Here is a 24297-nt window from a genome sequence, read left to right on the forward strand (position 1 = left end):
ACATGGTGAAATACCTGTTCCTGCAAGGGAAAATACATTATTAACTTGGCTCTTAGCCAGAGCACTCTGCCTGAGCAAAAAGAGAAAATGTAATTTAAGAGAGTTTGGCTCTGGTGTCTTCCTCAGGTAATGCAAAAAAATGCCCATATGTGGTTTGAGACACCTGGTTTTGGAAAATACAGGGTTCCAGTTTTAAAGTAACTGTTTGTCTTTGTTAATCATTGGTCGTGTTTGTCTTAGAAATCCAAAACTTCCCTTATTAGTGGCTTTATCTGTTAAAACATGTCTTTTTTCCTTCCCCCACTTCCTTTTGCTTGCACTTCTTCCGGCAGGTCAATGAGGTAAGGAGGACCTACTTTAACCTTGGAGGTACAAAGCTAACACACCATTGACACCACTAACCCTCCCAGCACCATTAACCTGGGCTGGGCCCTGTGCCAGCACAGCTGCAAGCTGTCACCACGCTGCTCTAAAGCTTGTTGCACTGAACAGAGTTTGCTGTCAAATAGCTCTTAAAAAATAGGAAGCATTCATAGCCACTCCTATTGACCTTATTAATCTGATAAAATAGTTAAGGAAAAAAAAGCTTTTTTATTTTTTACCTGTGTTACTATGTATGTGAGTATGGCTGTAGCATCTGGAGTATTTGCATGTTGACAGTTTTTACTCTGTGGCTTTTTTTTGCCTGGTTTCATTCTTAATGATGGACCTGCTGCTGTGGTCTTGTTTTTTTTCCAGTTACGCAGCTCCTTCAAGCAAGCTTTTGGGAAAAAGAAATCTCCCAAGTCAGCATCTTCTCATTCAGACATTGAGGAGATGACTGATTCTTCCTTACCTTCCTCACCAAAGCTGCCACACCACAACACCACTGTTTCAACACCACTGCTGAGAGCTTCCCATTCCAATTCCCTGTAAGTGATTTCTGTAATTTTTAGACAGAAAACAGCATGGAAAGCATCTTGCTGCGTTGGTAGAGGAAAATCAGAGGACAGAAATGCTGAATTCATGTATTCAGAGATTTAAAGATGTATGAGCTGACTCCCAACCCAGTACCTTTGCATTAGTGTCCAGGAAGCCAAAAATCATTCCATCAGTGCTGGAGTGTAAATATTTCATTGGGTTGCTCTCTCAGCAGAATGTACTGAGTATCAAGAATATTTATAACCAGGGTGACTTTGAGGTACCAAATTAATTGGATCTCTTGCTATTAATTAAACAAACCTGGTAAAATCTGGGAATTTCTCTTGTCTAAACACAGCACATATTGTATTAATCTGATACTGTGATAAGTTCCCAGTTCTATTGACAAATTCAGATAAAGGAAAGGAAATCAAACACTGTGGTTTAGTGATATGGGTGAACTCATCTAACCACTTGTGCCTGGTGGATGGAGATGATCCACCCCTCTTTCCTTCTGTAGCTCCCCAGTCTCCTGTGCCTGGTCCTTTCCATGGCCACCTGTGAAATAAAGCTTAACAATTCCCTTGCCACACTGTTTTGAGTCTGAACTCACATTTTAGAACGTGCGTGGAAAATTTAGTAAAACAGCTTTTATGTTAATTCCATCAGTAGCTTTGTCACTTGAGCAGGATAAATAATAACACAAAGTTGTAACAGGCAGTACTGAGAAACCTGTAATTACCAGACAGCCTCCTGACCTTGGGAGGTCATGCAGATCTTCCAGCCTGATTTCAGAACAAATGCTTTGGAGTAGTTCCCCTCCACTTGTTTTCACATGAACAGGTGAAAACAATAGAAATAGTTTCCAGCTTTATAAGAGTGATGAAATGTCAGTAGCAGAAGATAATCCCCCATGATTTTTGTTTCAAAGCTTCTTCTGTCTCTCGAGCCTAACTCAGTGCATTTCTGGTGATTACAGCAAGTTGCGCTTTAGAACTCTCAGGACAGAAAATTGTCAAATGATGATCCCATCTGTCATCAGCCAAAATGCTGTGTGGGTACATCTCACCTTGCTATGGAAGCCAAAAGGATAAACATGAACAGAGAGTAAATATGTGAACTGGGGGAAGGATAGAGCACCAGTAAAACGAGTGTGTTTTGGCTTATTGGCTTTTTGCTCTCATTAACCTGATTTAGGGAAAGACATGTTAGGTAAAATCTCCCTTAAAGCTCACAGCTGTGTAGTTGATCTTTATACAGATACAGTTTCAAATGTGCTGAAATGTTGTTATTCACTCAGGAACTCTTTCTTTTTGTGGGCGGAGGGAATTAAAATGCCACCAAAAATTTTTTAAGCATGAGTTCTTTAAAGCAAGCAGGAATTTATCATGCTTGAGTAGGTGTAGAGTTCCAAAGCCCTCCAGAGCAGTTCAGGGAAACCCAGCTGTGCACACCTGGTGAGCTTTAAATCTGTCTGTGAACTCATCAATCTCCAACCAACTGCTGTTAAATGCCTGCACCCCCTTAATTTATTTAGATTTTTGCTTTAGAAGTTTTCCTTTATGGCAACTGCCATGAAAAAGGTGACTATCCAATAGCAGGCAATTCCAGATAATTCTGTTTCAGATGCTACTTAAAGAAGAATAACCCTCAGACATTGTTTCATCAGAGTCTAAAATTTCCGTGGCATGTTTAATATCTGATTTTATGATACCGCTAATTCAATAAATGGCTACCTGCTTCGAGCAGAGCGAAAAGGGGCTTTATTCCTCTCCTCCCAACAAACCCTGGAGAAGCAGCGCGAGGAGAGGAACGAGCGTGTGTTTGTCCGTGTCGCGCAGCATCTCCGAGTGCACGGACAGCGAGGCCGAGACGGTGATGCAGCTGCGCAACGAGCTGCGCGACAAGGAGATGAAGCTGACCGACATTCGCCTGGAGGCGCTCAGCTCCGCACACCAGCTGGACCAGCTGCGAGAGGCCATGAACAGGATGCAGGTGAGGAGCAGCCACCCCACCCCGCGTCCTCTGCTGCTGTGGCCGCCCACCCCCACAGGAAAGAGCAGAACTTTATGAGTTGCTTGCTAAAGGCTGTGTTTTGCTTCGTGCCGGTGTTAAACCTTCAGTAAAAGTCAGCTTGAACACCTGACTTTGCTGCCCTCAGCTGCAGCTGTTTCAACCCCAAGATGGGGACAGCATTTTGTTGGCTGTCAAAATGTTTGCATGCTCTCTGCCTTAAGGTAGTTGCATTTCGGTATCTATATCTGATCCATATCCATATCCATATCTATATCCATATCTATATCCATATCCATATCCATATCTATATCCATATCCATATCTATATCCATATCTATATCCACATCCATATCTATATCCATATCCATATCTATAACCATATCCATATCTATATCCATATCTATATCCATATCTATATCCATATCTATAACCATATCTATATCTATATCCATATCTATATCCATATCCACATCCATATCCACATCCATATTCATATCCATATCCATATCTAGATATTTTAGGATACTTCAAAAAGTTTCACAGAAAGGACATTGTAATAATTAAATTCCTTAATTAAAACGTTATGGAAACAGCTTTTCTGCTAAGCTACCATTTATTCTTAAGTTTCTTCTGTTGCTCTCTTATTATAATGTTTTCACTGTGCCTTCTAATGTCTGACTTGTCTTTTCAAGAGTGAGATTGAGAAGTTAAAAGCAGAGAACGATCGGCTGAAATCTGAAAACCACGGCAGCTGTAGCCGGGCTCAGTCTCAGGTTTCCATCTCCTCCTCTCCCAGACACTCTGTGGGACTCTCTCAACACAGCCTGAACCTCACGGAGTCAACCAGTCTCGGTGAGTTTAATGGGAAGGGTGCTGGGACAGGTTTTATCCTGCACTTGGAAAGCTTGGGTTGGTTAGCCATGGAAAAATGAAAGCGTGAGGATTATTAACAGCTGAGGTGTGGAAATATGTCACGAGCTGGCACAAAGCCTTCTTTTAAATATCATCGTAGGTCTGCTACACCCTCGGTCAGAGGTGTCCAATTATGACCTCAGCTCTGAAAAGTCATGTTTAAAGCCATTTAATGGTGCACATTTGCCAGGGGATATATCATAGAAAGGAAAATACAGAGTAACTGGTTAATAATTTTCAATGACCTTCCCTTTTTAAGAGAGATGTATGTTGGGGGAAATCAGTCAGCCTGGTTCTTGTGTTTTACCTTGGGGCATGTGAAGCCCAGACGTGTTGTGTTTGACTACAATAAACCAGAATAGCCTCCATTGTAATTGAGCTCCAGCTGTGAAGCTGTTGATGTTTCCTGTCCACAGACATGCTGTTGGATGACACTGGGGATGGCTCTGCCCGGAAAGAAGGAGGCAGGCACGTCAAAATAGTTGTCAACTTCCAGGACGAGATGAAATGGAAGGAGGTGAGTTGTGTTTCATTAGCTTTGAAATGTGACTTCGGCTTGTGTGAGGGCATTCAAGTTTACCAAGGACTTTTAAGAATATTCTCAGGAAAACAGTTCATTGGTGTGTTAATAGTGATAGAGAAGGCACTTGGCTGCCTCCAGCTTCCTTGGAGCTGCTGAGAGAAACTAAAATGCCAGAGGCACCAATCTTATGGAAGAACTTGACAAATCCAAACTAGGAGATCTATACCATATCACTCTAGTTCAAGCTGTCCTCTCTGACACAAGTACCCTGTTTAGAATGACGTCTTTCAGATGTTTTCCATCCACAAGTACATGAAAGAACCCTAAATACCCAAATGAATTGCAGATACTGTAAAGTTGTGTCCCATCTTGTGTGTTTAACGTACAACATGCATGAATGTATTACACAGGCTTGGCCAAGCAATGGCCTTGTTATCTCACATTTTTCAGTACCTGTAAAAGTATGTTTAAGAAGTAACTTCATGTCTTCCTGAGGACTGGACAAAAATCTGAATGATCAGAAATAAAGTGGACTTAACCAATCTTTCCATTAAATTTTGCATTAATTATTACAGCACTGGAAAAACAGTAAAACTGCTGCTGATCGACTGCAGTCAGAGCAAGTTTTAGTAACACTTCAAATCTTATGACAGAAATTAGCTTTCTCTTCAATTATGTTTCACAGTGAATACAGCTGTAGAAAAACAGAAAAATTCTATTTGTCTGATTTCTTTTACCTGCCTTAAAAATCACTTGTGAAATTCAAAATGCTATGATACATCAAATACAGAAATATAAACTCTCTTTCTATGTTACTACTTTTACTTAGAGACTTGTATAATTTATATATATATATTTAGGTTTCTATGCCCACAGCAAAATTTCTAGAAATAAATAGGATAAACCTTACAAATGTAACATCTTTGACTGTGAAGTCATGGAAGAATGAACTTGACTACAATATTGCTAAGAGTTTTTCTGTCTCTTTGCTAAACTGTAATTCTCTCAGAGATTTTTGAATTGTTCATGGATTGATTAATAAATACCTTTAATTAACATCACCACCACCTGAGCATTCTTTAGATTTGTGACTCCAACAGTGTAGAAAATATTTATCATGTGAGAAGGATTCCATGTGCCATTCAGAATGATTTAGAAATAAAAGGGGAGGGGGCAGGGAAGCCAGCATTTTAATTACATTAACCACACTTGTCTGATAGAGTTATTCCTGTGCCTTTAGGACTCCAGGCCTCGCACCTTCCTCATCGGCTGCATTGGAGTCAGTGGGAAAACCAAGTGGGACGTCCTGGATGGGGTTGTGAGACGCCTGTTTAAGGTCAGTGGGTACAAAATGCTGTGAGCTCGAGTTCTCCTGTAGGGTTTTGATGGCACCAAGCTGTGTTTAACTTTGTGCATTAAGTGCTGTCACAGCAGAGAACAAAGCCTGACTTCCTGAGTCCCTTTTCCATGGCAGGAGTACATCATCCACGTGGATCCTGTGAGCCAGCTGGGGCTGAACTCAGACAGTGTTCTGGGCTACAGCATCGGGGAAATCAAGCGCACCAACAGTGCAGAGACCCCGGAGCTGCTGCCCTGTGGGTACCTGGTTGGAGAAAACAACACCATCTCAGTCACCATCAAAGGTAATTTCACCTGGCCTGCCTGGTGGAGTTTTCACTCTTGAGTTTCATCAGAGCTTGCTGTGTCAAGAAACTCAGAGGAGTAGAAGTTTTTATTGCACTGCTTTTTCCTGTTCCTACCGTTTATTTACTTCCTGCTATTTTCACTTGATAAAGTCACCACTTGGGGTATGCTAAGTCTGTGATTTCAGCGAGTTTTCAACCTGTAACTCTAGCAATAATTACACACTCCACAGATCTTGATTTGTCCTGGAGAAGACTTCACACCACAAGGGATGTAGTGGAGTTGTTTGAGCAGCAAAGTGCTCTCCAAATGGTCAAGCCTCAAAATTTCATTAGCTTTTATCACAGCTATAGTTGTTATTTCCTTCATGCAGGGTAAAAAAAAAGAAAAAAAAAAAAAAAAATCCTGACGTCTTTGCTTGATCAGTCTCACCAAAGGGTCCCTCCTTAAGTACCAGGAAGGAGGGAGACCAAATTTTATGCAACACCTTAAAATCTGGATTTTTCAAAATGTATGGTTTTCAGAATTCCCATCAATTTCTTTATGTAATACTGATACAAATTTAGTATTTGTGTTTCTCATTTGGTTTCTCAGGGAAGCACTTCTTAATGAAAACTATAATATGAAACTAAGTTAGAGTAAAACCCTCAACTGCTGCATTTCAAATGTATATCAGTTTGCTCAAAGTTAGACCAGTGAAATCTGCAGACAAATGATATTTGAGAGCAGTGCCAAACATTCTTCAGATCAGCTTTGAAATTTGACTGAAAGCAGATTTTTAAATATTGGTGTAAAAACCAAGTTACCTTGTATAGCAAACCAGTGGGCAGGAAGACAAAATAAACTGTGAAATACATCAACTTACTGAGGCTTGACATGAATCCAGGATATTCTACTTATATAAAATGCATTGTCCAGTCATAAATCCTAACTGAAACATTGCATAAGGTCTAACTGTGTCTGTAAAGCTACAATTTGAGTTCATATTTAACTTGCACTGACTTGACTTGTGCCTTGAAGGTTCATAAGTGATAACAGTTTTCAATAAAATTGAAACGTATTTAATCAATTTATGGAAAATCACTTACATATGCCTTTGAGATATAAAGCTGCCTATATAAATATTTAATATTCCAAGTAACCACTGAGGTGCAAACATTTCTCTGGGTGTTCTGCCAACTTCCCTTCCTGCTGTTTATTTTGAAGCACTGTGTATTTTCCCTAAGCCAATTCTGCCTAAAGTGACTGCTGACATGGCATAAATGCTTATCAGTAGGAGTTTTCTGTTAGAGGAGATAACTATCAGCATACAGAGGAGGAGTTTAATTACAAGCATTTGGGAAAGTAGGGGGAGTTGATGATAGCTGGGTTGTTTTTTTTTTTTTTTGTCTAGTAATCCAAAAGTAAACAGGTACATTGTTGGTGAATGTGTGGTGAAATGCTATAAAATGGATGGCTGGTTCATGGAAAGTGTGGCCTGGAATCCTTTGGTGTGGCAGCTTCCAGAGGGCCTTAGGGAAGCAGCTGAGGACTTACACAGGCTGGAGGATCCAGGCTAAGCCCACAGGTCACCCCTGCATTTGTTTTCCAGCTTTCTGTGTGCCTCTCTCCACCACAAGCGATACTGGGGTGGGGAAGGGCTTTAGCCCTGAAGTGGAGAACAGCTTGATCAGGTCAGTTTGGCTAAAAACTGGAAATGGCCCTAAAAGAGGCTTGTTTCCCTGCTGCAGGTCTCTGTGAGAACAGCCTGGACGGGCTGGTGTTCGAGTCGCTGATCCCCAAGCCCATCCTGCAGCGCTACGTGTCCCTGCTGATGGAGCACAGGAGGATCATCCTGTCTGGCCCCAGTGGCACGGGCAAAACCTACCTGGCCAACCGTCTGTCAGAGTACATGGTGCTCAGGGAGGGCAGGGAGCTGGCCGAGGGCATCATTGCCACCTTCAACGTCGACCACAAATCCAGCAAGGTGAGCACAAGCAAACCGTCCTCGTGCAAAAGAGGAGACCTTTCATAGTCTGCCATTTTCAGCTTTAAATTCTGTAAGAGCCTGGCAGAGAGATGGAGGCTTCAGCCAGCTCTTAAAATGCTGTTTATTGCAGGGACGAGGTCACAGCAGTTGGGGGTTGTGGGTGAGCCCAGAGCTGCTGGACATAGGCAAGCTGTGTGTCCTGAAACCCTTCTAGTTCTGGTTACAATACATTATATAATTTTCATTACAGAGCATCTTAATACATGACTACCAATCAACATCATACACAATACCTTTTACATTTACATATAACCTGTCCAAACTGCTAAAATTACCATATTGTGTTAGTGACTAGCCAATCATAGTCACACGTTAAACTTTGGGACTTGTTTTGCTGTGGAAATTTCTGAGATCTTTTCTCTACTTGCAACATTGGCTTTCTTGTTTGCCTGTGAAAATCCTTTTGTTTGGTAGAAACATCTTTTGTTTCAGGTGGATTTATCCTTTGCTCTAAGCCATAAAAGCCCCCTCCAACTCACTTGCTCTTTGCCTTCTAGTTACCCAGTAAGACTGGCTCAGCAATTCTTTTCTTCTATATCCAAATTTGCTTTCATTCCTATAGAACCTTCTGTATACTTGCAAAACTCCTCCATTAAATTCTCGTCCTTCCCAAAATTTTCAAAAGCATTATGTTAATCCTGAAGGAAACGGTCTTTAAAGGTTTTCAGATTAAACTGATTATGGGTCTGGAGCAACAGGCTTCCAGGTGTGTATTTAAACACCTAAAGGTGTCATGGTTTTCAAGTGTTTAGGAGCCTGAGAATTGCCCAGGAAGTTAAACACCTGCATAAAATTCCCAGAGACTTAAGCAATCCCTGTTGCATGTGGGCACTTTTCCCAAAACCCCCAAATGCATCTCCAGGCTGTCAGGAGCTCCTGCAGCTGCAGGTATCAGCAGTTGTAATCATGTGCTGGGTTTGGAGGGGCTGTTGTGCAGACACATTCCTGGGCAGGTAAGGCGTGTCTTTGCTTTTTTATGTGCTGCTGGTTTTGCTGAATATACTTCCAGCAATCATCTAGATTAAAGAAAAGGAAAAAAAAAGAAAAAAAAAAAAGCTGTATATTTGATGGCCTTAGGCATATTTTCCTCTGGAGGAAAGGGATGGTTGAAATTGTGGTTGTAAGCCACTGGTATGATTTCAGACATGCTTTAAAGCTGCTGAGAGCATTTCAACCACTCAGCAGCTGCACCCAAAGCTTATTCTTTTTTCCAGCATTACTGAAGGTGTCCAAATTTGGCCTCTTTTGATGAGGGATGGTTTGTTCCAGATTAATTTTGTCTGCTGTATTTTGATGGAAACACAGTTGCAAGATGATATAATAAATCTATCTGGAATGCTTTGGGAAGAGTTGATCAAGTTCCTGAAAAGAAACAGAAATATATTTTAGACCTTTTAGGTCTGACATTGATGAATAAAAAACAAATACTAAATTACAAAATATTACCCCTCTTTAAGCCCTTATCTCACACAGAATTTCTGGTACAGTCTCTGAGTCTTCAGCATAACCTACAAAAGAGAGGGAAAATAATATCTTGTGTTTTCTTGTAGAAAATGTGTGATTTGTTAGATGTCAGACTCTTGCTTTAAATTTTGTTACCAAGCTTATCTATCTTAATTGATTTTTTAAGAAATGTGAAGAAGAAAAAAAATTTATTTTCTTCTTTTCTTTATATCTGCTTTGCAGGAACTCCGCCAGTACCTGTCCAACCTGGCAGACCAGTGCAACAGTGAAAACAATGCTGTGGATATGCCTCTTGTCATAATTTTGGATAATTTGCACCATGTTAGCTCCCTAGGAGAGATCTTTAATGGACTGCTAAACTGCAAGTACCACAAATGGTAAAGAAATAGTATCAGGACACATTTGCAAATGTTAATCCTGTACTCAGAGCACTGCTCCTGCAAAATCCAATGTCTATATTAATTTAGTTATGTGGAGGAAGATGACCAGGTTGTCCATATTGTGTATAGTGCTTCAGAAGGATCTTTTTCCTCCATAAAATTATCTATTTTTCTGAAATAAGTAATTAAAAAGTAGTTGTATTTGCTTCGTGACATAGATCATTAGTAGTAAAACCCCATTTGTAGTGAAAGGTCCTGTTTTGGGACTTCTGGTTTGCTTTCAGAATTTGATGTTCTCAGAATCTCAGTAGACAATTTGGTCATAAGTTACTACAAAACCTTCTTTGACAAAAGAGTTTTGAATAACCTTTTTTAATGTTCAGGTTTTACTTAAAACTTGGTTTTCAAAGTTCACAAGTTTGATTTGCTTGATTTTTTTCTCTCCCAATAGTCCGTATATTATCGGCACAATGAACCAAGCCACCTCCTCCACACCTAATCTTCAACTTCACCATAATTTCAGGTACTGTTTATTCATGTTTCTCATTTATATTTGTGGGCTGGCAAAGGAGTAGTGGCTACTGAGTCATCTGAAATTGTTCTTATCAGCTGAAATAGCAAAGTGAGAGAGAAATGCCATTTGCTCCTGGTTGCTGCCCTGACATGTGCAGCTTGGTTATGGTGCTGTCATTAAAAGAATGGGGTTCATAAAACTTTTTCTTTACAGAGGATTATTAAGATATTTGATCTTCTAGCAGGTTTTCAGTAAGACAATATTTAGGCAAAGCAGATTAATGAGAAATGAGCTGAAATAAAGCACAGTAAACATCAGTTCATCTAGTGAAATATTTTACTGAAAAACATGCATGACTGGAATAGCCCATTTTGATCCTGATAATCTGGAAATAAGAAGAGAAATGCAGTCAGGAATAGTTACACTCAGTACAGGGAAGAGAAATAATGGCCATTTCTGCTGTTCTGCCATAGATGGGTGCTATGTGCAAACCACACTGAGCCTGTCAAAGGCTTTCTCGGCCGTTTCCTGAGAAGAAAACTGATTGAAACAGAGATCAGTGGCAGGATGAGGAATGCAGAGCTGGTTAAGATTATTGATTGGATTCCCAAGGTCTGGCAACATCTGAACAAATTCTTGGAGGCTCACAGCTCCTCTGATGTTACTATTGGTAAGTACTCTGCCCAGGCATATGTAAATATATATATTTTATTTGCTTGTATATCAAGTGTGTCTTTGTACACTTCCTTGTGCTTTATCACATAAAAAAGGCTTTCTTTAAAACTCTGCTTTTAGATTACATCAATCCTATTTTTGATGCTTATTGTGATTGTGGTTTGAGTGTAATATCTGAATTTCCCTCTCCAGGTCCACGGCTCTTCCTCTCCTGTCCAATAGATGTAGATGGTTCTAGAGTTTGGTTCACTGACTTGTGGAACTACTCCATCATTCCATATCTTCTGGAGGCAGTAAGAGAAGGGCTACAGGTGAGCAGGCAAAGGGAGAAATCAAAGGTCTAGAATAGCATCTGTTCAAAGGACAACAAAACTCAGTAGTGGCAACACTTTCTGTAGATACACCTTTGCACATTGAATAGCTGCATGTCTATGAAAATATAACTAGAATTGTCAATAATTTCAGGCAGAATTAGTCTCTTCAAGCATTTTTGAAACTGAAAGTGGAAAACGTGGTTAGATGCCAAACTGCTGATGTTTTCAGTGAGGGGAGTTAGACACACAAATATCTTTCAATACTGTGTTCCAAAAGCACACCCTAAAATTATCCTGTGCATCAGAAAAATATGCTTGTGGTCATCAACTTTGTTACACAGGATTTTCTTTTGGAAATCCAATCTTTCAGCATAGGAAAAAGCTGTGCATAGAGAGAATGTATTCATGAGTGACAGGAGCACTATCAGTGACATTTTGATTACTTCTCAGTATATAATTCTGTCTTTTACCTCCAAGTCTGGGGTAAAATTTGGGCAAACCACAACTGCCATTTGAAATTTGCCAGTACTTGGAGACCTCATTTTCTTTGGGATAATTGTGGTAGACTCTTAGACATGAGGAAAGCAATAGGTCGTGGAGTACAAAACACACTCAGGAACTTTGCTAGATATAGAACAGGTGAACCATTTTACATAAAACTTGTTATAAAAGAAGTTAATGGGAGCCAGAAATCTTTCCAACCTAAAACAAGAGAAAGGAGAGCAGGTGACTGCCCTTGAAATGGAGAAAACTGATACAGTAATGCATGGGCTCCTTGTACTGGGTTTTGGAGCTCTCATATCACTGATCAGTACTTGTGGAAAGCATTGAAAAATTAGTAATGGAAGTGGAGAAAGAGAGAGAGCAATTGATAAAACCATCCTTTTGCTTCCTTGTTCTGCCCAGTATCTCCGTGGTTCCTTAGGGTATTTGAGTGGCTTGTGTTCCACGTGCAAGGACTTCAGTTTCTCTCTTTGTGTTTTAGATTTTTTATCCCCTTCAGTCCCATTTGCCCAAATTGCACTAATTCATCCCTATTTAAATAATTTCTCTTTTGTTTGGTTGATGGATAAGAAGATGCACTTTAGTACTTGAAGAGAAGCCAGAGTGGTGCTAATGACCAAGCTAATGCCAGGAATGTGGGTTTCATCTGGGGCTATTTTCTGTTCCCCACACCCACAAGGACTCCTCTGAGAGCACATCTTTCCTGAAATTGCCTGCCAGAAAGGAAAGGTGGACTCCTAATTTCGCTCTGATCTCTGTGGATCTGCTCTCAGCTATTTTTTGTATTTCTGTTTCTCATTTAGAGAATTATTTTGGGTCAAATACAAACAAGCCAAATGGATCCTTACAATAATTGCTCCCATCGGAGCTGACTTGTTTTGTTCTTCAAAACAGGGGTGTGAGAAGGTTATGTAAAACCCGAGTTCTTCCTGCTTGGTGTACAGAATACAGCACCAGCAGAAAGAGGACCCAGAGAACCTGTGGCTTCCTGCCACTGTCACTCCAAAAAGTTTTCTTTCATGCTTTGTGAAGCAACTTGTTCATCCCTGTCCCATGACTTGCTCCCTGGAAAACGTGCCAGTGGGAGGGGTGGACAGAGCTGGTTGCCATGGAAGAGGATTTTGAGTCATTTAGTCTCTCCTGAGCTCAGATCCACTCAGACTTTTGCAGGAGCAAAGATGTGAAAAATACTTTGCCACTTACCAAATGACACATATCATTGTAAATTTGAGAACAAGATAAGAATAGGAAATCTGATTTGCCACATCTTGAAGCCATTGTGCTGGGAAGATAACAGGGCTGAAGGATGAAGGGTTTGGGCTGTGTTTCAGATTGCCTAGCACCATCTGCTGGCACCTCTGCTCCTTCCTGCTTCACAGGGTTGCTATTCAGAGCAATTTAATACTTTGTGCATGCAAAATCTAAACCCACAAAAAACGTGCCAAGGAGAAATAATATTGTGGAAAGTGAGATAATCCTTGATCCATCAGAGAACTGGTGAATTTCTTTGCTAGACTGTTTTTTTACCCTTGTGCAGGGGCATAAAGGAAGTGGACAGTGACAAAATGTCAGAGACAAACTCTAGTTGCTGAAGGATGTTGATGGTGATATTTATGAAGTGGAAATAAGCGTTTTAAAGCCACTTGTAGTTGTATTTATGCTTTTGGAAGTCATGAGGCATTAAAATGAACGTGTTGTCTAGCTAAGGCACATGGAATATAACAGGGACAATACACTGGGATTCAGTAGCACAGTCTGTTCTGGACAGAAAAACGTTTTTGAAGAAGAGCTTGCCTATTTAGGAACCTGACCAGAGACAAGTGCTGCTGGTGCTTTTTCTTGGTTGAATATGAAAAAAATATGTCTTGAAAATTTCATGGCTTGACATCCATCATTACTGCCTGATGACAGATCTCACATTTCCTCCTCCACATTCCATGGATGGCAGTTTGCAAGGCAGCTGCCAGTACAATCCAGATGTCGGCACTGATGGCTTCTTTTGTGTGCTGACATTATTTAAGTTGACTTAATTAGGTGATGGTATTCTCAGGCATTCCTTCCTTCAGCTGGTGCCAAGAGAAGGGCATTGCAGTCTCAGAGAAGGTGATCAGCTCCTTCCAAATCAGTGCCATGACCAAGGGCTTTGTGTGTCAGTAGGGTGAGGAAAATCCCACGTTCAGCCCTGCTTGCAGAGTGTTTCCTGCAGCCTGAGCCATGGCACGTTCGGTTTGGTTAGGTAGGCACTGGGTGAGGTGCGTGGAATGCTTCACATTTTCTGTGCTCTTTCAGTTGTATGGGAGGAGAGCACCCTGGGAGGATCCTGCCAAGTGGGTCATGGACACCTACCCCTGGGCAGCCACCCCCCAGCACCACGAGTGGCCTCCTCTGCTGCAGCTGCGGCCCGAGGACGTGGGCTTTGATGGCTACTCCGTGGCCCGGGAAGGCTCCACCAGCAAACAAGTTCCAGTGAGTGATGCTGAAGGAGATCCTCTGGTAAGCTCTCATTTCTGGAACAGCAGAACTCTTTCTTTTGCTTTGTTTCTAGGGATTAGAGACAGGAACTGGTCTGTGGCTGTAGACTAATCCCTTCAGTCATCTCATTTTCTCCTTTACTGGAAAAGCTGTGTTTTGTCAGTGACTTGAATGCTGCTATGATTTACAGTCAAAGCCTCTTTTCTGAGTCTCAGCTTTATTGACCTCGCTTGTTTCTGCCTTTCCTTCCTTGCCCACTGGCAAAGCAAATGCCACTGTACTGTCATGTGGAGTTCATGTTGTTCCTACCTCAGAATACAAATAATCACGAACTGCCTTGCCTTTGCAGATGAACATGCTAATGAGACTGCAGGAGGCAGCCAACTACTCTAGTCCCCAGAGTTATGACAGTGACTCCAACAGCAACAGCCATCATGATGACATCCTGGATTCCTCTCTGGAGTCGACATTGTGATCTCCCTCAGACAGAGGTTGTTTCCACTTGGCAAGAGCCCTGATTACAGACTCATGAAAAGAACACGTTCCTGGGCTGGGATCTCAGTATTAGAGCTGCAAGAACAAGACACTTGGAGCAATCTTGAACCTGGGTGCAGGCAACCCAAGCGACCTTTGTATTGTTTTTCTTTTGACAGTGATGAGAACTGCACTACTCCTTTGTTTCCTTCTTTTTAGTTGCTGTAAGCTCTCATGCCTAAGATCCTGAAGATGTTAAAATTAATCATCATTACTAAGTCGAAAGGACAGGGGTGAGGGGCAACTTCACAGCTGTGAAGCAAACAGCTTTGTGCCATGTACTGTCTGGAAAGAGAGGGGAGAGGGAATATTTGCCTATGCTGCTTCTGACCAAACACATTTACGTGAGGGCTGGACTTTTACCAATCAGCTTTGTGGATTAAATTCAGCTTCATATAGTTCTGGTGCTATAACAATATTGCTTGCCTCGGTGGTAATACTCAGTGAAGGCAAAGCTGCAAAACAGGGAAGTCTGAATCAATATTAAAAGAGGAAAGGAAAAAAAAGAAACTAAAACAAAAAGCGCTGCTCTCCTTGCCAGTCTGAGACCTTGGCTTTCTTTCATTGTGTGTTTATAAAGATTATATATATAAATAGGAATATATAAAAATATATATACAATCTGAACAAATCAGGTTTTTTTTTTTCAAACACTGTGTAACAATCAATCCTGCTACAAGTGAAAGATCAGGTAGTCCTTTGCTAGTCAGGGCCCAATTCTCTTCCCACTTACACCCACACCACCAGCTGAGCTGACTTCTGTGGTGTTTACACCCCACCAATCCACCCTGAGGAGAGGGGGCTTCCCTCCTTCACAGGAGTCAGTGGCAGGGCTGTGCCCCTTGGGGTCCTGCAGCTCCAAAGGACCCTTGGCAGGGCACAGGCATGGTGAGCCCTGTACACAGAGGTGAGCTGCACCCCTGCAAAGGGATGAGTCAGACTTTCAGTTTTTAATTCTTGCCATGAAATGTTACAGCTGTTTTCTAAAAACTTTGGGTTTTGTTCAGAGGTTTCATTCCAATCAGCACAACCATAAGGGGGTTAATTAAAATTCAGCTCTGTGGCAGTTCCAGTGCTGCTCTGGTGACAATACTTACTTCCATTACTTTTCTTTTTAATTGCAAAGTGTAAAAAAAAAAAGAAGTATTTCAGCAGTATTCAGGTCTGGAAGAAAAAAAGATAAGGTACTGAGTACTGTGTCTTTTGAGTTTAGCTGTGCCATGCTTTTGAGCTGTGGCAGAGCTGTGAACCTGCTTTGGTTTCTCCTCCTCTGTGAACGCACACACCCCTACACTGTCAGTGTTAAGGCTTGTACTTGTGCTGGGCAGCAAGAACACCTCCCAAAGAGTTGCACTTTCCTGGTGACACCACCATGCCCAGCACGGCAGCTGTACCTCAGCCAGCCCCTCGCTCCTCAGAGGGATTTGTGCGAGCCTTGCCAGCTCTCCTTTGGTGCTGACTTTTGAAAGCGATGCCTTATTTTGTACTAATTGTGTTTGATTAAATTAGTGCTGTATATTATGGGATTTTATTTAAAGAAACAGGGCTAAAGTCATCTCTTGAAATATCATAAGTTGCTGTGAATATTGTTTGTATGAGACACTAGAATTTGTTTAAATGTGACAAAAAAAGGAGGGAAATGAGATAATGTTTCAGGTTCATATCAATCTGCAGCTAATAAATCACTGAAGAGCTGTTTTATCCATGCAGGAGGGACAAAAGAAGCTTTTCAACTCTAATAAATTACAGGAATATGCTGGTTTTTCAATGTACAGAAAGAAATCTTACTACAAACACTTTTTCAAGAGCTTATGGGTTTAAAGGAACATAACAGACAAGTTCATGCTTCTGTAGCTCAGCTTGAGAGGATGGTTTTATTATACCTCATGACTTTCTGTAATATAACTGTACTTTGTCTTACTAAGCTGGTCTTGAATCTGCTCCTGTTACAACTTTTAAGTGCTGATGACTTTTTTTTTTTAAAGAAAAATATTGTAAAAGGAAAAATTTAAATATTTTAATGATGGGGGGGAAGAGCTTGGTGTTGTTACTGTTTTAACCTTATGAACTCTGATTTCCTTATTTTACTGAATGGAATAACAAAGGTTACTCAGCCAATTTTCCTAATCCAGTTCTTGGTACTGTAAAAAAAGGGTTAGATCTGTATGGAATCAAATCCATAGCATGCTGATGATGAGTTTGAGAAAAGTTAATTTTTTCCAGTAGTCTTGACAATTCTGCTTCCCAGCACTGACTTTACCTGCTACTACTGTGAATTTTGGTACCTAATCCCCCAACTGAATCCATGCAGACAGAGCATGTGCCTGTAAAAGAAATCCAGTTGCAGGGCTAGGGCTTTAAATAGACTTGATATCCTAGCAAATGTCTCAGTTGCCCTTGAACTGAGTGCTAAAAGACATGTTTAAAGTAGTGTTTTATTTGTGGGGAACGGGGTATTTTTTTTTTCTCATGTTTAATCCTGTGCTTAAGCTCAGGAAGAAATTTCTATTATCTGTTCTTTTTTATTGACACTAGTTTGGCTTAAAGTGAGAGAGGCAATTTTGAATAGGCTAGTCATTCTGAGCATCACAATATTCCGTGTCTTTTCTGAAACTTCGGGAAGCAGGGTTACCTGTTGTACACACGTCTTAGTTTTTATCAAGACTTTCATAGATTAAGTCTTTCTTTAGGTGACTTCCTTCTCATTTAAGGCTTTTTCAAAACACTTCCTGGGTTTTTTTCTTTTTTTTTTTGTCTTTTTTGCCTTCTTTCTCCTCCTTACAAAGTTGGCTTGTTTTAAAAAATATCAACAAGAAATGCAAGATTCTATGCAACATTCATGTTGAGTTATAAATTGAGAGAATAAACCATTTTCTTTCCTTCACAACTGCCAAGAATGATACAGGCCATAAATGAGATGTGGTTTATTTGGGGAAGGGGAGGGAGGGGGTTGGTTAGCCTTTTTGTACATTTTGAAAGAAGCAGACTTGATATTTCATTGTTGATGCTTAACTTCGATATTATGTGTATGAAATCTTGTCTAAATGTGGCAATTTTCTTTCAAGAAAAAAATAATATACAAAAACAGAGCAAAAAAAATCTTTGTTGATATTAAATGGAAGGTTGCTGTTTTGATCTAGTCGTTTCCAGTGGAACAGTTTATGAAATATGTTCTATAAGATGTACATTTTTTCATTGTAACATAGAAATGTAAATATTTGATTAAAAGTGCTGCATTTTGATGAATTTTTTCTAGCCATTTTTAAAGAGAAAACTAGGAATTGAGTATTTTGTGTACGTTTATGATGTTTTCCATTTGCTCCTCTCCCTATTTAATTTTCAGTTCTCATTTAGGATTGGAATTTGTGAATGGTCTGTTTGAGATCATGCCTCCCCTTTCTCACTCTCCCTGTTTCTACCCCTTCCCCACCCCATGTCATGGAGAATAAAGCTGATGATTGTACCAGTCTTAAATTATTCATGATTCAATAAAATTGATGCTTATTTATTCAGATTTGTGGCTTCCCAGAACTTTTTATCCCTTCCTAATCACCATTTTATAATTTCTCCTTCATGGCAAATAAATACTCTGACTAAAAAAAAAAGCAAAAGTTCTCTATTCAGAAAGCATAAATGCAAACACCTCTGCACTTTAAGGTGTTTTGTTTATTTGTCCTGGAGACTTTCTTGGTATTCCTGCTTTTTTGACAGTTCTTTGTCCACTTATCACCTATTTGAATGATTAATCTTGGTAGGACAGATTCACGTGTAGAAAACTTCAAAGAAAGTAGAAGAGAAGTTCTGCTGAAAACTGGTGACCTTTGTTTAAATTTGTTCAATCCAAAAATACTCGTAAATGGCACAGCAGTGTAAATGGTGAATGGTAGCTCAGAGTTGATCTTAGTGTGGACATTGTCCTCCACAGCAGTTTTCCAGGGGCAGAATTCCTTTGGACGTGCTCAAGCACATTTTTCTGTGTTCTGTAAACTTCCTTTGAGTCACAGAATTGCATGTCTTAGAGTTGGTCTTGGATAATGCTTCAGCCATGATCTTGGACAATTTTTGAATCCATACTGGACTGCCAAAATGTTTATTATCTCTTAGGAATTCTTCCCTTCCTTTCCTTTTTCAGCTGCCCTGTGCCTTTCCTGCATTATTCTTTGCTCTGCTCTATGCACTCTGTCTCGTACGCTTATCTTGACTTTTATTTTTTTCCTTTACTTCATCTTCTCTTTAACCTTTATTTTCCTACTTTTCTGTTACCAACATCTTATTTAATTTTATGTCCTTCCTGGACCCATCTCATCGTTTCTCTGCTCCATAGGATCAGTGCTGACTTCCTTTCTGCAATGGAAAAGGGAAATTCCCTGGAGTCATTTTATAAACTCAGTCTGCAGCCTGTGACATGTATTTACACCCTTCTCATTCCTCCGACCTTTTCCCCTGGTACTTTGGAGTAGTCGCTTCAAGAATCAGAGAGGGAATTCCTCCTGGTGCCCTGCAGACTCCCATGCTCCATTCCACACTTGCTGTCCATTTCACCACTTTACTGATGCCCAGGATTCTGACATTGATCTTGCAGTAACCAAGGGTTGTCTGTGGTTTCTAATGTGGACATTTAACCTGGGCTTTTGGGGGTTAGAGCAGAGCACAGCAGCTGAGGACAATTTCCATCTTTGCCCCTGGCTGACTGTAGGCAATTCCTTCCCCATCATCCTGTTTGTTGGCTTAGCCACACAGAAATCCATTTTCCTCTCTCCTTCCTCAATCATAGAATGGTTTGGGTTGGAAGGGACCTTTAGAGGTCGTGTAGGCAATCCCCCACAATGAGCTGGGACATTTTCTGTAAGAGCAGGTTGCTCAGTCACAGGTATTTCTGATCTGCTCAGAGATGTCACAGGGAGTGGAGACCATGCTGTGCCCAAACATGGGTAATCCCTCCTCTAGGAAGTTCATCCACGTGGGGCTGGGCAATTAGGAAGTCTGAAGGTCCTTACATAAAATGGGATTTACAGGCAGATGGGAGGGGGCTGTGCTTCCCCTGGGATGCTGCCTGGAAGCCCATTGTGGATCAAGGAGCTGGTGATCCAGACGTCAGTGAGCCTGAGCATGGCCAGGACTGTGCTGTGCTGTTCTGCCCTGTGCCGTGAGGACAGGCTGGCCTTCAGAGCCGGGCTGTGATGCACAAACGCCGTGTCCATCAGCTCAGCCTGCTCTAAGGAGAGGCGTGCAGCTCCTGCTGGGAGGAGAGGACGAGCCATCTGTGTGTCCTTGGCTGTGTCTCACCATGCAGCAAGGAGGTCTCATGGGTGCATCCTTTCTGTTCCAAAGCAGAAATGGTTAATAGATCTCTTTTGCTGTGAGAAACACCCTCCTGTAATCCCCTGAATGCCCGCACCATGGGTGGGATGGCCGGGATGCTGCGTGTGGATGCTGCTCTGCTGGGGGTTCTCAGCATCTGAAGGGGCAGGATTTTGTCTCTGCTGCTCCCATCTTGCAGTGTTCGCTCTAACAAATAGCATTTGATACCTCACCAGGTCTGAGCGCCTTTTTATCGGGATTGTGATGAACCAGCACCACCCAGTGCAAAAGAGGAGTTAGGACACAAAGCCCAAGCCCAGTGGGGGAGTAAGAAGATATGAGCTCAGATCGGTGTGAGCCGCTAAGCCTCATCCACAACGAGATTTCTGACAACGTTAACGCACAATTTTCAGCTTCACACTTTCTGCCAGGCTGTCAGCCTCCAGTCGCTAATCAGTTCTGATTATTAAACAAGCTATTTCTGCACAGCAGTGCCCGAGTCCTCCACGAGGATCCTGGAAAGCTCTGAGAAATGCTTCCTGCTGCAGATGCTGGACATGCTGACTCAGAACAACCCATTTCTGGCTGGATTTAGTGCTGCAAAGTAATATTTACTTTACTGCATAACTATCAGTGGTGGCCTTGGATATAGTGATAATAGCATTGTGAAGTTTCAGATCCTGCTAAAAACACTGAACACAACTAATAGGACAAAACCCCTGGATTTAAGAGGCACTGAACCTTCCACTCCTGAAACTTCCATATGCTCAGAGCCCAGCTGTGGGGGTCTGTGGGGAGCATCCACGGAGAGCACAATCAGCTTATAAGGGCTGGGAGTTATTCAGGAGCAGTCCAATCCCTACAAAGGGAGAGGAAGAAAGCAGAGCAAGAGACCACCCTGGCTTAGCAGGGAGCTTTTGGATGTGCTTAAACACACACAGAAAAAAAACAAAACAAAAAATATAAACAGAACAAAACAAAAACAAAACAACAACAACAACAACAAAAAAACCCTGACCACGGGAAGGTGGCCAAATATCAATCAAGGACTACAAGAACCTTGCTGGGGTGTACCAAGTTGCATTTAGCAAGGCTAAGCTTGGCTAAACCTAGGAGGGGTATGAGAACCTGCCCTGTGAACAAAGACTGACGCAGTTGGGTCTGCTCCTGAAGAAAACTTGTCGAGGACCTCATGGCAGGACTTCAGTACCTAAAGGGCAGCCACAAAGGGGATGGATGCTCTCTTCTCAAAAGGAGTCACATGGAGATGACAAGGAGCAATGGGTACAAGCTGCACCAGGAGAGGTTTTATCTCGCTATCAGAATGATATTTTTTACAGAAAGAACAATCATTCTGTGGAACAATCTCCTCAAGGATATGGTAGAGTCCCCCTTGATGGAGGCTTTTCAAAACAGAGTTATAGTCCTCATCTAGATTCCCTTTCCCACAAAAGGCTGGACCAGAGGATCTTTCCAGATGCCTTCCAGCCTATGCTGTTGTATGATTTTATGAAGTATTTTGGCCCTTTGCTGATTACATCAGAGGGAAAATTGGGTAAAAGCAGCACACCTGGCACTTTGTGCATGTCCAGCAAAGGCACTCCTGTGAGGCCCCACTCTGCTGGACTTCCCAGGTGTTAAATCCCTGTCATGCAGGGTGGGAGAGTGGTGCTGGTGTGGGTTTTGAGGTTGAAGGGCATTATTTACTTGTATCAATTCAATCTTGGTTCAAAAATACAAGAGCCCTGAAGATGCCCGATTAGGTCACTTGGTAAGGGCCAGCAGGAGGGATGATATTTCCCATCCTTGCTGAGCATTTCTGCCATGTGCTACCCAGACACAGCAGTGAGGCAGTTCCAGCTGCTAGAAAAGCAAATCAAGGGAACAGCTCCATTTTCTGCTCCCAGCCCATGCACACACACTGGCACATGGCTGGGCCTGGGAGGGAACACAGCCAGGAGTGGGACTCTGCCTTGCTGCTCCTCAAAATAGCAGAGCCCACAGATTTGTGTCAAACCCCACCTTGAACTTCCCAGGCAAAGGGTTTTAAATGCCATCAGTGTTTCCTAGAAATGAACTTGAGTGTCTTCAAACCAATCTAGTTTCCTGTAGGATGGAGGTTTAGAACTGGCTGGGGTTTAATGTCCTGCTGTCACCTTCAGTCTTTGCTGGTTGCTCCTGGAAACTATGGCCTTGCAACATGTGCTCTACTTAACCACTTTCCTGAAAGACAGGTGCCCTTCAAAAGAGGTTATATTTTATTTTATTGCATTTTATTGTATTTTCGTTTTTTACTCAGCCTGCTCCCAGTAAAGGGCTGTGCAGGAGCCTTGTCTGCCTGGCTGTGGCTGGGTGAAAACACTTCCAGCTCCCCAGTTTGTGCAGGGCACTGCTCAAGAAGCCATTGGACCAGGAACAGGACCAGAGGGACACACTCCAGGTCTGTGACCAAAAGCTCTGCAGGCAGCAACAGCACAGATTGCCCAAGAAAGTTATTTATTTCCTTTCTGCCCCTGTCCAGAAACCACTCTCCCACGCTGGTAGGCACAGATGTTGAACCAGCTGGTTTCTTAAGGGATAAAATAGCTCAGAATTTGCTGCCCTGAGCTCACAGTTACCAAATCTCACAATCCCCCTCTCTGCCTTATCCATTCCCCAGTCTGGGAAACTTCCCTCCTGGCTCTGAGAAGGAAGAAAAACACACAAGACCTCTGGGCTGCTGGGTTAAAAAGAGCTCTTTGATATCCTAAAGCAAAGGCTGTTATAGGAGTGTATTACACATGGGATTACCAGAGTTTCCAAAACTCTGGGTGCTGCTAGTCATTATGGAAACTATTCCATCTCCATGAAGGCAGGAAAGGCTTCTCATCCCCTTCCCTCCTTTCCCAACACATACAGAGAGCTACACTAAAAACAGAGAGAGACAGAGAGAGCTGAGCTTGTTTCAGGGAATAGAGGGAGGTTTCCTCTGACACTCTGGCTGTTAACAGCAAATTATGGAACATTTTGCTCTCAGAAATACACCCAAGCTGAATTCCCAATGCCATGCACACCAGGAAAAACCCAGCTGCCACTAGATCCTCTTAATGTGACTAAAATCTCTCCACATGTGAGGTAAGAGAATAAGTTTATGCCTTTGACATTAGACCTCCAGAAAGGGTGGCTACTTGTGCAGTACTTCCCTTGGCACAGCTGTGCCACACGAGCCATCCCATGGTATCTGTGGCTCTGGATTCTTCATTCACAGTGTGCAAGGGCAGTGTTGGAGAAGGAGGTCCCCTTCCTGCCGCCACAGATGCAGTCTGGTAGCTGCTGGTAAATAAAAATGAGTCCTTTAATTTCATATTAAGGTATCCGTGAAAATCAAATGTTTATGCTTAGTAGTCACACAATGTTCTTTTTTGCTGTTAAAAAAAAAGACTCTGGAAGGGGAAAATAAAAAGTGTAAGATTAATAAATGTCACATTTTGGGTAAGCATTTTTCCCTGTTAAATGGCAATTCCATAATATTTTTCCTTTAGTAAGGCTGTTTGTCAAGCAGTATGAGATGTAATAGCTCTCATGCTGAAAGAAGCAGTCAAAGAGTTATTTTTTATATCATTTCTAGTGCAGAGAAAATGTGAAGAACAGAGGGTGCAAGAAGATCAGCACTTTCTGTTGAACAATGAATCAGAAGGGGTTTTGTTTTTATTTTGGACATGTCCCTTTCTAGAGTGTTGTAGTATGTGTGCTGGCACCTGTGTTCTCTGGAGTAGCCACTGGATTTTAAAACAAATTTTGTTTGGAATTAGTTCTGTCTTAAGTTTCATAACTATAGCCTTATGCTTACTGGATGTGCTGGTTTTGGCTGGGCAGAGTAAGTTTTCCTTCAGTGGCTGGTAGGAGGCAGTATTTTGGATTTGTGCTGAATGCACAATGATATAGACATTAGTAATGGTGTTGATAACACAGAGATGTTTTTGTTGTTGCTGAGCAGAGCCAAGGCCTTCTCTGCTTCTTGTTCTGCCTCACTGGGAGGGAGCTGGGGCTGCCTGGCAGAATGGGAAGGGACACAGCCAGGACAGGTGACCCAAACTGGCCACAGGGATATTCCAGACCATGGGCATCAGGCTTAG

General features: G+C 41.8%; 1 protein-coding gene across 3 annotated transcripts in view; it reads left to right on the forward strand.

Moving 5' to 3' along the window:
• Positions 1-18395, forward strand: part of NAV2 (neuron navigator 2) — a 364133-nt gene extending 345738 nt beyond the window's left edge. For all 3 annotated transcript variants that reach the window (XM_088175391.1, XM_088175389.1, XM_088175390.1), the window contains 13 exons: positions 739-911; positions 2742-2895; positions 3609-3768; positions 4245-4345; positions 5592-5687; positions 5826-5994; positions 7726-7961; positions 9711-9865; positions 10320-10391; positions 10856-11052; positions 11250-11368; positions 14165-14368; positions 14697-18395. In XM_088175391.1, coding sequence (XP_088031517.1) covers positions 739-911; positions 2742-2895; positions 3609-3768; positions 4245-4345; positions 5592-5687; positions 5826-5994; positions 7726-7961; positions 9711-9865; positions 10320-10391; positions 10856-11052; positions 11250-11368; positions 14165-14368; positions 14697-14822 — 1962 coding nt within the window. In that variant the 3' untranslated portion in view covers positions 14823-18395. The remainder of the gene's footprint in view (positions 1-738; positions 912-2741; positions 2896-3608; positions 3769-4244; positions 4346-5591; positions 5688-5825; positions 5995-7725; positions 7962-9710; positions 9866-10319; positions 10392-10855; positions 11053-11249; positions 11369-14164; positions 14369-14696) is intronic.
• The last annotated feature ends 5902 nt before the right edge of the window (positions 18396-24297 follow it).

Source organism: Sturnus vulgaris, chromosome 18, assembly GCF_052056855.1.
Source record: "Sturnus vulgaris isolate bStuVul1 chromosome 18, bStuVul1.hap1, whole genome shotgun sequence".
In the NCBI taxonomy this organism is placed as follows: Eukaryota; Metazoa; Chordata; class Aves; order Passeriformes; family Sturnidae; genus Sturnus; species Sturnus vulgaris.